At 43.2% G+C, this 14,341-nt stretch overlaps 1 protein-coding gene across 1 annotated transcript in view; it reads right to left on the bottom strand.

Annotated features, from left to right (window-relative positions):
• Nucleotides 1-9,674: 9,674 nt before the first annotated feature.
• The window catches only part of RAB3D (RAB3D, member RAS oncogene family), a 52,478-nt gene continuing 47,811 nt past the window's right edge, over nucleotides 9,675-14,341 (bottom strand). Inside the window, exons 4-5 of the mRNA XM_063119334.1 lie at nucleotides 10,525-10,649; nucleotides 9,675-10,355 (exon numbers count right to left, since the gene is read on the bottom strand). Coding sequence (XP_062975404.1) covers nucleotides 10,165-10,355; nucleotides 10,525-10,649 — 316 coding nt within the window. The 3' untranslated portion in view covers nucleotides 9,675-10,164. The remainder of the gene's footprint in view (nucleotides 10,356-10,524; nucleotides 10,650-14,341) is intronic.

The following is a 14,341-nucleotide window of genomic DNA, read 5'->3' on the forward strand; positions in this document are numbered from 1 at the left end:
CTTCTTGGTGGAGTTAATTGCCTGCTGGTGTCCATGGTCTCCCCCGGCATTTTATGGGCCATGGCAAAGCTTACAGTCACCTTGCATTATGGGACAAACAGGTCCAAGGGCATGGCCTGAAGGCAGATGAGGCCGCAACCTTGATGACGCTTAGGCAGGCCTGGGTCTGATCAGAAACTAGATAGAGAGCTGACCTAGAATCCCATGTCTTCCATGAGGAAAAAAAGGCAGGATAAACTATCAACTGAACAGAAATATTTTTATTATAATCCTTTTTTTATATAATCCTTTTTTATTATTATTATTATTATAATCCTTTTGTTGTTGTTGCTATATTCATTGTTTTTAAAAGCTAAACAATTTCCCCAGTATTGGAAAGTGACATGTTTTTTGACTGACTTTCAGCAAACATCTCCAAACAACATTTTTAAACATTTCTATTTTTCACTGAACTGTCTGGAGTTCCGTGTGCAATTGTCTCATCTGTAGCCGGGCATATCATTTGATTCATCCATTCTTCTATTCTAGGGATATTCTTGTTATTATTTTGTGTAATTATTAATTTGTTTAACTGGTAATCAGCTAAAGCTTTAGTTGATTAATTGTTGACAGAATTTTAATCAGTAAAGTTATGAGTTGTGGGCAGACATCCATTTCTTTATGCTCTTTTGGTTCTGGTATAACAGGGAATGAAAAAGAAAGATTAAAGATTACTTTTCTGTCTGACAATGAGTGGGAGACTTTCTTAATTAGATTGTAAGTTCACTAATCAGTATCTCAACAATGTAGCTCAGCCTTCCCCAACCTGGTACCCTCCAGATGTTCAGCATCAGGCTGCATGGCCAATGGTCAGAGATTATGGGAGTTGTAGTCCAAAAAATCTGGAGGGTACTAGTTGGGGAAAGCTATTTTAGACATTTAGTTAGCAGCTGAGTTGCCATTAGGCAGGTCTTTATAAATCAAAAGTTTGATAGGGGTAGGATACATTGTGACTCTTAATACACATGAATGCTGTAAAACAGCTTCCCCCAACCTGAAGCCCTCCAGAAGTTTGGAATTCCAATTCCCAGAATTCCTGACCATTATCCATGTTAGCTGCGGCTGATGGGAGTTGAAGTCCAAAACATCTCAGAGGCACCAGGTTCAGGAAGTCTGATCTGTATTATGGTTTTGCTAATATGAAAATGTAGCTAATCTATCAGCTAAATATTATTTAAGCAGTTGCTATCTACTCTGCGTGTTTTCCAGTAGTTGGTGCCTGGAACAATGCCGAGTCGGGGCTCAAGACCTATGCTGGCTTTCCACCAGGATGGGGCTAGTCCACTGCTGAAGGATGAGAAAGTGGCCTAGCATAGAGGTCGGGCAGGCCACGATCCAGGCCATGGTCTGAAACTTCACACATGCAACAGGCTCTTCCTCTTCAGTCTCCACAATAATCCCTGCCTGCCTGCCTTCCCCTACTCAGCAGCTCCGCATAAATGCACAAATAAAAAGCAGGAAAAACATGCAGAACAAAATTGGGTTCCTTCTCCCCATCTGTTGGCAAACCTCAGTGATGGTGGCATACATCTTGATATATCCTGATGGCAGTCATTCCTTGGTAATAACTTAAAAATTAAGCCAATGCAAAGGGTGGCGAAAGACCCATACCAGGCCTCAAACAGATGGCTTCTTTTCCATTAACTTTTTGTTCTTGTTTAAAACAATTGGGTAATATTGATTTGGCCTATATTTCAAAGCACACACACACACACACAGTATTTTTAGTTATTTATTTATAACATTTTTATCCCCCCTCCCACTGCTTCCTTTCAGGAAAAAGGATTCTCAAAGCACCTTACAAAGATAACAAATAATACAGTCCCTGCCTGCAGACTTAGAATGTAAAAGTCATGGCACAAAGGAAAGGGGATTGGGAGGGAGGAGGAAAAAAGCAAATTCAGGCTCTAGATGCTTAACAGCGAAGTTCAACAGGTCATGGAGTTGGAGATAAGCACAGTGAAAGGGCTGCTACTTCCTCTTCCTTTGACATCCTCAGCAGTGATAGCTGGTAACAGGAGGAAAAGGCTGGAGATGTATCCAGCTATGATGGAGGGTCCCTGCCTGTCACTTCCTCTCCTTTTGATGGTTTTATGTTTTACATGAGAGCAAGTTTTCAAGTTCACAAGTCACATTTGAATATTTCTGAAGTTTGGGGTTATTTGTCAATCCAAGCAGCTGGGTAGAGATATGACATGATTATATTTTTCATGTTATAAAGAAAGAATTGCAAAGTACTTTGAGCTATAGAAATTGATAACAATCACCACCGTTTCCCTGTGATCAGATGACTACAGAACACTCTGTGTGTATGTGCGCATAGGTGTGTAAGCTGTTGTACAAGGGCAGGCCCTTTCATGATCCTTGAATAACATTTCCGTTCAGAAGTTCACATAAAATTCTTGATTTAGATTTTGTAGGGTCCATTTGGGCCAGAAAAGCTCCATTTGGGCCAGAAAAATGAGGGTGCGGGGTGGTGAAGGACATCAAGAGAGAATCATAGAATCACAGAACGTAGAGTTGGAAGGGGCCTATAAGGCCATTGAGTCCAACCCCCTCCCCCCCACTCAATGCAGGAATCCACCCTAACGCATACTTGACAGATGGTTGTCCAGCTGCCTTTTGAATGCCTCTAGGGTGGGAGAGCCGACAACCTCCCTAGGTAACTGGTTCCATTGTTGTACTGCTCTAACAGTCAGGAAGTTTTTCCTGATGTCCAGCCGGAATCTGGCTTCCTGTCACTTGAGCCCATTATTCCGTGTCCTGCACTCTGGGAGGATCGAGAAGAGATCCTGGCCCTCCTCTGTGTGACAACCTTTTAAGTCCTTGAAGAGTGCTATCATGTCTCCCCTCCATCTTCTCTTCTCCAGGCTAAACATGCCCAATTGTTTCAGTCTTTCTTCGTAGGGCTTTGTTTCTAGACCCCTAATCATCGTGGTTGCCCTCCTCTGAACACGCTCAGGGAAGCAACAGGGATGCACCAATAGGAAGGAGGGGAGCACTTGACCTGTCCATAGAAGTGCAAGGTCTGGCAAATCAAAAGGGCATCAAGTACAAAAAAACCTCTCCCTGGACAATTCAAATAGGATGGACCAAACTGCACTGCATGGCACAAGGACAAGGAGCATCTAGCAACCTGCCTCCATCACTCCCTTGTGATGTCTTAAGCCACTCCCTGTTACGTGGTCTCTACCTCAGGCAAATCACTGCCCCAAGTTTAGTCTTTTTGGGGATGCCATTTTGAGAGTGTTTGTGGACACACACATTGCAGCGGAGTTACCGCTCTTCACATTCATTTCTTTCACCCAGATTTCTAGAAACAGAAAAACCAGATCTAGCTCAATTACTAATAACCTCCTCCTTGATGTTAAGCTTTATTTTAAGCCTTAAGCCAGGATGTGGCTAAGCTGATTCTTTCTTGGCTGCCTAAAGCAAAATAGTCCACTGCTTCCGTTCCGTTTCCCCACCCCCATTTAGATATAGCAAATGTTGCTGCATGTGTTGTGAGTTGTAGCTTTTCTATAGCAAGCACTCCCAGATTCATTCTGAGGATATTCATTCATAAGTTTGCTTTGCAAAAATGGTCAGTTTGGTACCATGTTCTGCTTCAAAAGCCCCGGCAGTGTGGGCTGTTGCTGAGTAAATGGCTATGTGGTCATAGCAGGTAAAGAATGGTCTTTACTTTAGGGTGGATTCCTGCATTGAGCAGAGGGTTGGACTCGATGGCCTTGTAGGCCCCTTCCAACTCTGCTATTCTATGATTCAGCGATGTGTTAACTGTGTGAATAGGTGGCCTGCTACCTACAGCAGCCTTTCCAAAGTTTTAACCCTCTGAATATGTGGGACTACAACTCCCATCATCCCCAGCTAGCCTGGCCCATGGACATGCTGACTGGGGACTATGGGGGTTGTTGTCTAGCACATCTGAAGGGCACCAGCTTGGGGAAAGCTAAACTAGGAAGACTTCATGTAACTATGTGGTACTAAAAGTACACGGGTGTCTTTATTTTCACCTGAGAAATGATGGTTGGTATGAGATGGTGAACCCAGATGTGTTTGTCAGGTGCCAATGTTTGCTGCAGGTGTTTGATAAATGATTACAAGATTTCTTTCTCCCTCTCACGTACAAACCAAAGTTATCACAAACCTGTCAGACCTAGGCTTCATAGAATCATAGAACAGCAGAGTTGGAAGGGGCCTACGAGGCCATCGAGTCCAACCCCCTGCTCAATGCAGGAATCCACCTTAAAGCATCCCTGACGGGTGGTTGTCCAGCTGCCTCTTGAATCTTGACGAGCACGGGAAGAAAGCACATTCTCGGCAGTATGATGAAATCGGCTCTGCTCTGAGCTAGCTGCCCCTCATAACCTGGATTTTCAGTGCTGAGAAAAAACATATTGGGGAGGGGGGTGCAGGAGTAATAGCTCCCCCCTCCCTCCCCCCATTATACCCACTGTTCTGAGAAGAAGCAAAAATCCCAAATTATCCAGGGCAGGATCTGAAGGGTGGATGTGTGCATTTGTGGAGGGAGCTTTTACCCTTTACTTTGCTGATGCACAGCTGATCATCTCCAGTTTATAAAAAAACAGAGTTCTGCTGTGTTCCCTGACAGTTTGCTGTAATGGGGTGAAATGGGTGGGGGTGCTGTCAGGGAGCAAACTGTCAGGGAACGCAGCAGACCTCTGTTTTTACAAACTGGGGGATGCACAGCTGTGCATCAGCAAAGTAAAGGATAAAAGCTCCCTCCACAAATGTGCAGTTTCGGGTATAAATTGGGGTGAATTAAGGCAGCATCAGAGAAGTTAACTAACATAGGGTGGACAGGGCTCCTGTATCTTTAACAGTTTCATAGAAAAGGGAATTTCAGCAGATATCATTTGTATATATGGGGAACCTGGTGAAATTCCCTCTTCATCACAATAGTTAAAGTTGCAGGTGCCCTGCCCTCTTTTAAATCTGGTCACTCTAGTATAGCTCCTGCAGCTTTAACTGCTGTGAGGAAGAGGGAATTTCACGAGGTTTTCCATATACACAAATGACACCTGCTGAAATTCCCTTTTCTATGCAACTGTTAAAGATACAGGAGTGCTGTCCTCCTTTTCATATGGTCATCCTAACACAAACCTGCCCTCTGCCCAGTCAGCACCCAATCAGGTGTCGCCATCCACCCTGGTTTGACCCTGGAGCAAGGTCACACAGGGGAAGGGCCGTGGTGACCTCACCTTGAAGAAAAAAGTCGAGGTAAGTTCACGACTTTTTTACCGTGCAGCTTTGACGAAAAGCCCCGTGGTTGCTGCAAGTCAGCGGCTGCGTCATACAACTGACCCAGCGCCATTGCACAGCCACTGTGGGGCTTAGAAGACGCATAGACAGAAAAAGAATCCTGGTTTCCAACCATTAACCATCCACATTTTATTGGCTGTAAGTTTTCACCTGAGTTAGGCCTCAGATTCAGCTGCCCTCTATCCCTGGACCCTTAAGACCCCTGGCATTTCTCCATAAAGCCGATTGACCACCAGGATCCCGCACAGTCACACAAAACTAGGTCCTCTTCACGTAGGCAACAAAACTTAGCCATTTGGTTTTTTATGATGCGAATTCAGCTATCACTATCCATGCACTGGTAACTTTACAATTGGACTACGGCAGGGCAATCTCTATGTGCGGATGCCCTAGAGGCAGTGCAGATGTTTCAGTGAGTGTAAAATGGTGCTCTCCAGAGGTTTTAGACTACAACCTCCAGCATTCCTGACCTATGGACCTGCTGGCTGGGGCTGATGGGTGTTGAAGCCAAAAACTTCTGGAGGGGGTCGTCTGTGTTACAGCACTAGGAGCACCACTGTACGATGCTTGCTGTCGTGGTGCCCAGACTTCAGAGTTCCCCGAGGAGATTTGAGGGGGGAACCTTTCTCTACAGTTTCCACTGATCTGAAGGCTTTCTCGAGAAACAGATGGTTAACAGAAATTGGTTTTATGCCTGCTTGTTAATAGCTTTTATTGGTGCTGTTATGAGTTCTTTGATTATTAATGTTACTAACGATGATATATTTCTGAACTATAGGCTTTAATGATCCAGTATTCATACTTGTAAGTAATTTTCAGTATCTTTTAATGTAAAAAAACCCCACAGTCCTCTCCAAACTCCATGGTTGGGCAATACCTTTATTAGGACCAATGAAAAAGTCACAGAACAGTGAACAAGCAGTGACTAAAACAATCATTCATTCAATCGATAAATACAAAGCATCCTTTAGCCAAGGCAACCAGGCTCTGAGTCTGCAGACCGTACACAACCGTTTTGTTAATATGGTGTCAACATGAGCGGCTTTGGGAGTGATTTTTGGCAGTGTATTGTCCTTGGCATGGTCAGTGTTCCAGTACATGCCTAGATCAAGCTTGCCTGACTCAGCCTGTTTTTTCAAAACGTTTTCCAAAACGTGACAAGGTGTGATCTTGACACATCGGAGAATTCGCAAGATTGCTTTGCCATAACACAACTGTTATGTTGAAACAGACAGGGCTTGAAAGATTTTGTTTTCTATCTCAACTAGCTTTTTCTAGTTTTCCACTGGTTTCTGCCCCTGAATAACCAAGAATGAATTCATGAACCAAGATGATACTCCACAAATTCAAGTTTGGCACAATGGGTTCAGGAAATAGCATGAATTGGGGGGGGGAAACATCCCCTAGGTTTCAAAGTTCCTTAAACCCCAGTTTGGAAATGCTTCTGCATGATAGAGGTGCAAGTGCTCAATTCCTCTTCTCCACCACACACTTTAAGGCAGCCTTCCCCAACCAGATGCCCTCCAGATGTTTTGGACGACAACTCCCAGCATTCCTAACTATAAGCCATGATGGCTAGGGCGAATGGGAGTTGAAGTCTAGAACACAATACACAAAATCCAAATTTGGGATTGCTGCCAGTGCTGTGGACCCAAACCATCTGCTTCTGTTTTCTCCGCGGAGGTAAAGACCAATCTAAGAGCAGGGGAAGCAGGAGCTAATAACCAGTAGTGACCTTAGCAAGGGTGATCCGATCAGAAGTAAGAACACAAAAGAATGAATGGCTGCATTTTCAGCCATCATCTAGACCAACTTTTCTCATGGCCATTTTTCCTAACTCCATTGCACAACTGCTGCACCAGGATGGAAACCACAAGAGCTTCTTCAGTAACATATCTGCTCTCTACTCCAACTGTTTCTAGGGAGACTATTCCAGAAACTTACAACTGCAATAGTAAGAGTGTTCCTCTAATTTCCAATCTATACTTTGTTGTTGTTGTTGTGTCAATCTGTAGCCATTAATTCTTGAGGGACCCTCTTGAGCAGATTTTGGGGAAACGCAAAGGGAGGAGAAACGGGGAGAGTCCCATCACACAAGTGGAAGTCTACTCATGTGTCATTCAATTTCACCCATAAACTCTACAGCTGTGAAGCTAAACATAAATTAAGACATGAAATTCATTCTATGAGTCATATTTCATAAGAGATTCCTTTAAAGGAATAAAGTTTTTGGTCTTTCTCTGTATAGCTGTTCTCATGTTTATTGGTTGTTCTTTTTTTACAGCCATTTGATCTGTCTTGTTCTAGAAATATGCCTTCCTCAAAAGCCTTTTCTATCCCCAGTAGAAACAGAAACTCACCTTCTGTGAGAACTTTATCACTCCAAGGGCCTTTATTTGCATAGATGCTGGGCATGAGGCTTCTGGGGGCCCCACCCCATCCCTGGCCAGGTAATATGCAGAATCTACTTGGACTATATGGGATGTGGATTGATTTAACACAGCAGACTACCTTGCTTCTCCGGAACCAGGAACTTAAGGGAGCTGTCAGTAGAGCAGGGAGAGCTCAAAAGAAAGTGGTTTAATTCAGCTGATTTTCACCTGCTCACAGAATTTGGTGCCACGATGATCCCGGGGTCTCTGTTCAATAAAGGACCATAGCAGTTTGGTATTTGAGATTAAGTGACGTTCCAGATCCTGGAAACCTAAACATCTACTCATAATGCCTCTACGCATAGAAGAGGTAGCTGGACAACCATCTGTCAGGGATGCTTTAGGGTGGATTCCTGCACTGAGCAGGGGGTTGGACTCGATGGCCTTATAAGCCCCTTCCAACTCTACTATTCTATGATTCTATGATAAATGGGCAATCAAATATGAATGGCACTTGTCTTATGAAGATCACAGGGCAAGTTCTAAAATAGCTATGTGTTCTAAGATTTTTTTGGTTTTTGTCTTGTTGCCTAAATCCTGACCATCCTAAACCAGTGTTACCCAGTCTAAGTCAAGGCCAAGTCTGAGACAGTGCCTCTCAGATATTGTAGTAGCTCTTGGGAAAACTTCATTTCCCAAGTGTTGGGAGTGGGCAGAAATCTCCCTGCAGTACTTCCACCTGCTTACTTTTTAGTTTATTTATTATATATTTTCTATACCACCTAATAGTGAAAGCTCTCTGAGCCCATCACAAGAATTAATCACTACTGGAGCATCAGCAACCACCAGGTAGGTAGTATGGCATGAAATAGTTTGGAGGATTGATAGGTAAAAGAGAGACTTGTGGGAATGCATGGATGAAGGGGCTTGGAGTCTCAAGAAGTGGATTCAATCCAAATCCAGATTGGCTCAAAAATAAGACAGGCTGTTTTCCAATTTTGCTGGAAATCACTCAGTTTATTTCTGAGCCAATCCAATTTGATCTGGAGGAAGCTTGCCCATCACGACATGCTAGTCAACCATAGCATAACTTGACATTTCCCAGCCTTGAAGTGGCAGCTGCACTGCACAAGTACGTATGAAGGAAGTCTGAAAAATGGCAAATCCAGGTGAAGTCTGCAAAGAGCTTACAGCTTCCCCTTCTTGGAGCTAGCATGAATAAACACAGTCTCTGAGATTGCAATTAGTAAATTCTCAAAAACAGCCTGAAACAAGAATCGCGGGGTTGGTAACTCCCGCTCTTAGTTGACTCCTGGTCAAAGCCACTGCTATGTGGCAGAACTGATGTCCCAAGCATTGGTCTGCTCGCCTCCACCACAGTAAACCACCCACTGAAATCTCCCCAGAGGGACACAGGCAAGTAGTGGAAACAGGGCTGGAGGTGGGGAAGACCCAGGGGTCTCAGCCAAGTTCATCCCTGACCTTGAACCCAGAGTAGGACCAGTACTGCAAGCTGAACATGCCCCTTTGGTTAAACTTCATGCCCAGCCAAGATTTCAAAGGGGGCGTTCAGGCTGGTGCACGAACCAACCCCCTTGAAGCTAACAGAGTGGGTCATTTAAGCTGGCTCTGTGTTTGAGACACTCCTTAGAAATATAAGAGGAAGTATTTTCTAGAAACATCACTCTTAACTTGGGACAACAGCAAGAGCTTGGGAGGCCTGTTGCTTATCAATTTGGGAAGAGGCAGGGGAAAAGCGCAAGGCCCAGTTGTCTCCCATAACCCTTGCATCTCATCCCTTGCAGAGAGAAATCAGTGCTTTCTGACTAAGCAGCACCCATCTCACAGTAAACAACCTGGAAAAGGACAGGCGTCTCCATCAGCCCACTGTCACAGTCCTTCAGTTGCATTTCTCTCTCACACACACACACACTCACACACTCCTTTCCTTAAAGGCTTAGAGAATGAGGATACCCATCATCAAACTGGATTTATTTATTTTTAAATAGCGGAAAAGCTCACTGAAGGCTTTTGTTTGCAAAAAAGAGAACCAGCCCTCTAATCGCTGGGCCGTCCAGCAACAAAGCCAGAAAGTTGGTGCTGCAAAGGGTCACAGTTTCACTGGAGCCTTAAAAAGAAGTTAGGAAAAGTTCTCCATTGGCCCAGAGCTGGGTCCAAATTTCCTAGGTTGCAAAGACAGGCAGCGTGTTGGAGTGTGAGTGTGAGCAGATGTGTGTAAAAGTGGTCATGCTCTTCTGCTATAAAAGGCCAGTCATGCTACAGGGGAAAGGAAGGGGGCACCAGGCAACTGGCACATGCCGTCAGAGGCAAAACAGCCATAGCCAGAGGCAAATGGGGCGGATCAGCCAACGAACAGTCAGGTGGAGTGATGTGCCACTGATGTGCCTTCCTCCCGGATTACGTACGGCAATGAGGCACCGCAGGGTCCAAGGGGTGGGCCAAGTCCTATCTAGCAAGAGCAACCGCTGGACTGCGTAGGTGGGGTCTCGTCCAGCGCCGTATTCTTGTGGTTGGAGCTGCTCATGCCAGGGCTAGCATCCAGGCTCTCATTCATCTTCTCGCAGATGATATCCACCAAGCGCTCAAAGACCTGTTTGACGTTGATGTTGTCCTTCGCGCTAGCCTCAAAGAATTCAAACCCTGGAGGGAGAAAGAATCAAGAAAAACCATGGAGGGCCAAAGAGAAGGAGAAGCACAGCGTTGCTTTGCAGGGATGGGGGTGGGTGCAATGGAGATGGGGGGGCGGTGTTGGAGAGTGAAGCAGGAGTCTAATCTGGAGCTGTGTGAATAGGAGGTTGAGGGAACAAACCTAGTTCATCAGCCAGCCTCTTGCTGTCCTCCGTGGGTATCACTCGGTCATCCTCCAGGTCGCACTTGTTCCCAACTAGGATCACTTGAGCATTGTCCCAGGAGTAAGTCTTGATCTGAGTTGCCCTAAGGGAGGGACGGAGAAGGAAACTGGAAAAGAGGTGCTATTGGATCTTATAGCTCCCAGCCACCCAGCTCTAAAATCACAAATCAGCACCAGTGTCAACCTTCATTTGCCACAATGGTGGGTGGGCTTCTTTAAATGAGCGATTTTTAAATGAGCGATTTATAGCACGCTTGTGACCAGCCACTCCCAGGAGTTTGCAGGTCGATTACATGGCATCGTCAGGGCATCCCCACCAGTAATCCTGTGACTTAAAAATACAGAGAGAATCCATGGTGGGATTTATTCCACTGCTAGATGGCACTGTTTCATTTAAAAGAATAGGCTGCAACGGCATTCCCTTTTCAATTCAAAATCTCGTGGTCGCTGTCGGTCACTGTCTGAAGGAGCCTGTAGCAAACATGAAACGATCCAATTCCTGGTAAGGATGAGGGTTTTTTTTTTTTTTCTGAATGTAGACGTGCTCAGTGCGTTGCTTCAGGAGCTGCAATTTAATGGGGAGCTGCACTAAAGAGGATGGGGTTCAAAGGAAGGTGCAATTCCTGTGCCCACCACAGAGCAGAGGAAACGCTCAAGGTCCAGCAATTCATCTAGCATGGCCATAATCTCCAGCTTTTGAAAAACGAAAAGTTGCTTTAATTTGTGGCTTCCCTCCCACCCCCAGTACTTTGTGGGGAGGGGGTTTCCCTCAGCCCCTGTACAAATATGAACTAGATCTGTATGAGCTACTCGCATGGCGTCTACATGCAGAGCTTGTTCAGAAAGGATGCTCTCAGCAGTTCTGATCTCTGCTGCAGTCATAGAATCAAAGAATGGGGGGGCGGAGCCTGACAGTTCAATGAAGCAGTAAGCTTTTTCTCAGCTCCTGATAAGGAAGCCTAAAAGCGCATTTATCTCCACTTGATCGGCATAATATGTGAGTAAAACTTTACAAAAAGACCTACGAAATCTTTGTGCATTTGGAAAAAGTAGAAACGTCCCCCGGAGAGCTGTGAAATGATTTATAAGATCCACTTTCATTTTCAACAGCTTTCAGCTACTCCATAAGGGGAGTTTCTCGGAACAATAATGAACAGCTTTGAACGAATGCAGAGGCATTAAGAAGTAAATCAATCTTTATCTAAGAGGAACAAATTAGTCGCTCTAAAATAATTTACTGAGGCAAAGGAAGGGTCGCGAAAGTCTGTGGGGTGTTGATGCGACTGACTTCCACCTAGTGAACTGTGAAAGAGCGACGAGAGGCTAGATGCCAAAAAATAAAAATAATAAAAATAAAAAAAACAGTTTGGACCAGGACACAAACTCATCCCTCTGATAAATCTGCAGCTAGACTAACTAAAGACGAAGAAGGGGAAGATAGTGGGAGTATGCAAGATTCAAATGGCTCGATAACAAATCTTCTGCACAGCGACAAGATGGCGGCCAAAGCTGGCACTGAGCCAAAATTAACATTTGATGAATCTCATACTAAGATGATGGAATTTATTAAAAGTAAAAATGAAGCATTGCTTCAGGAAATGAGATCAATTAAAGAAGATGTTATTAAAAATATACAAAAGGTCCAAACCTCAGTAGCAAAAGTTGAGAAGGATTTAGTAGAGACTAAAACAGAACTTAAGCAAATATCAAATCAAGTGGCTCTGAATCAAAAACAAATAACTCAGCATAATATCAAATTTGACCAATATGAATTAAGGCTGATTCATTTGGAAGATCAATCAAGACGAGCAAATCTTTGGATAAAAAAATTCCCAGAAATGCAAGGAGAAAACTTGAGAATGAGTATTTTGGGATGGTTTAAGGAGCTGGCTGCAGATATGGATTTAACACAGCAGGATATTGAGAGAATTCACAGAGTGGCTGGAAACAGATCAAGGGCTATGCCCAGAGATATCTTGGTCAGATTTCGAAATTATTATAAGAAGGAGCATTTCATGAAAAAATTAAGGTCAATATCTACGTTGAAGTTTCAAGAAACGCCAGTTCAAACCTACAATGATATTTGTCAGCAAACTATTGAATGGAGAAGAAGCGTAAGACCTATCATAGCAAAGCTTAAGCGGGAGGGGATTGCTTATTCATGGGGTTATCTGGTGTTCCTGAGATTTATGTGAGATGGAAGACAGCACAGAGTAGCATCGTTGGAACAGGGAATGGCGCTGCTGAGAAATCTAGAGCTAGATGAAGAACTATCAACCCAGCCGGAAGGAGGAGAGGGAGAACGTCCTGGCCCAAGCGGGATCTAAAGGTTTACTAAAATAAAAAAGGGGGGAAGGAGATAATAAGAATAATTAATGAGTAAGAGGCTTGCCGCTTCGGGACTGTGGGTTCCATCTCCCCCCCCCCTTAAAGGTTGATAGCCATGACCGGGGTGTTTTACCAATGGAGTAATAAAGGGGGGAAATAGGGAGGGAGAGGGGAGGGGAGGGAGGGGGATTAAGAGTAAGAAGGGGAGGGGTGGGAATGAAAAGTGTATTTGTTAGTTGTTATAAGTTTATTTTTTTAATTTTGTTAATAATGAGAGTGTGCACAAGGGATCTACAAAAAATTAAGCAAAAATATTATGGATAAGAAGATACGAATCTCAACACGCAATGTTAAAGGTTTGGGGGCAGTTGTTAAAAGGAAGAGAATTGAACAATTATTAAATAAAGAAGGGGCCGATTTTATCTTTCTACAGGAAACACATCAAGCTAAAGAAGGTGCAAATGAGCTACGTCTAAAGTGGTCAGTGTGGTATGAAAAGTCCTTGGGGACCTAAAAAAAAATGGGGTGGCTATAATTATCTCGAAGAAAAGTGGATTTAATGTATTAAAGAGTAAAAAAAGATGGAAAAGGGAGATAGATTATGATACAAGGGCAACTGGAAGGTAATTATTATACTTTAATTAATATCTATGCCCCTAATGAGAGACAAAGAGTTTTATAAAGAATTATTTAGGGAAATAGAGGAATTTAAAAAAGGATGTGTTATATTGGCTGGAGATTTTAATATGGTTATGGATAATAGGGTAGACAGGTCTAACCCTACCATTTCTGAAAGGAGAAATAATATTACAATTTTAAATAAAATGATAAAAGAAAAGGACTATATTGATACATGGCAATTAACAAGAACGGGGGAACTGGGATATACTTATTATTCTTCATTCCACAAAACTTTCTCCAGGATAGATTATATTTTTGTCTCAAAAGATTTAGCAACAAAGGTCTGTAACACACGATTAGGGGTAATTAAAATAACTGACCATGCCCTGGTAAGCTTAGATATTAAAGTAAAAAGAGATTATAGGGAAGCGAATAGATGGAAGTTAAATACTAGAATATTGAAATATGATAATGTGGTAGATAAAATGCGGAAAGAATTGTTGGAAATATGGGAAATTAATGAGAATGGGGAATGTTCACCATCAGTATTGTGAGATACAATGAAGGCTGTGGCTAGGGGGAGTTGTATTAGAGAAACGTGTAATTTAAAGAGGCAACGAGAGGAAATACAGAAAAATTTAGAGGATGGAATTAAGAAACTTGAAAGAGAGTATTTGCAAAGTAGAAATAAACAAATCCTGATAGAATTACAAGCAAAAAAGAAAGAATTAGAAAATAAGAATTTAGAAGAATTTAGAGGATTTAGAAAAAGAAAATTTGAAAAAAGAAGTTATGGATAAATTAGAAAAATATAAAAGGTTAAATT

This window comes from Elgaria multicarinata, chromosome 3 (assembly GCF_023053635.1).
Source record: "Elgaria multicarinata webbii isolate HBS135686 ecotype San Diego chromosome 3, rElgMul1.1.pri, whole genome shotgun sequence".
Classification (NCBI taxonomy): domain Eukaryota; kingdom Metazoa; phylum Chordata; class Lepidosauria; order Squamata; family Anguidae; genus Elgaria; species Elgaria multicarinata.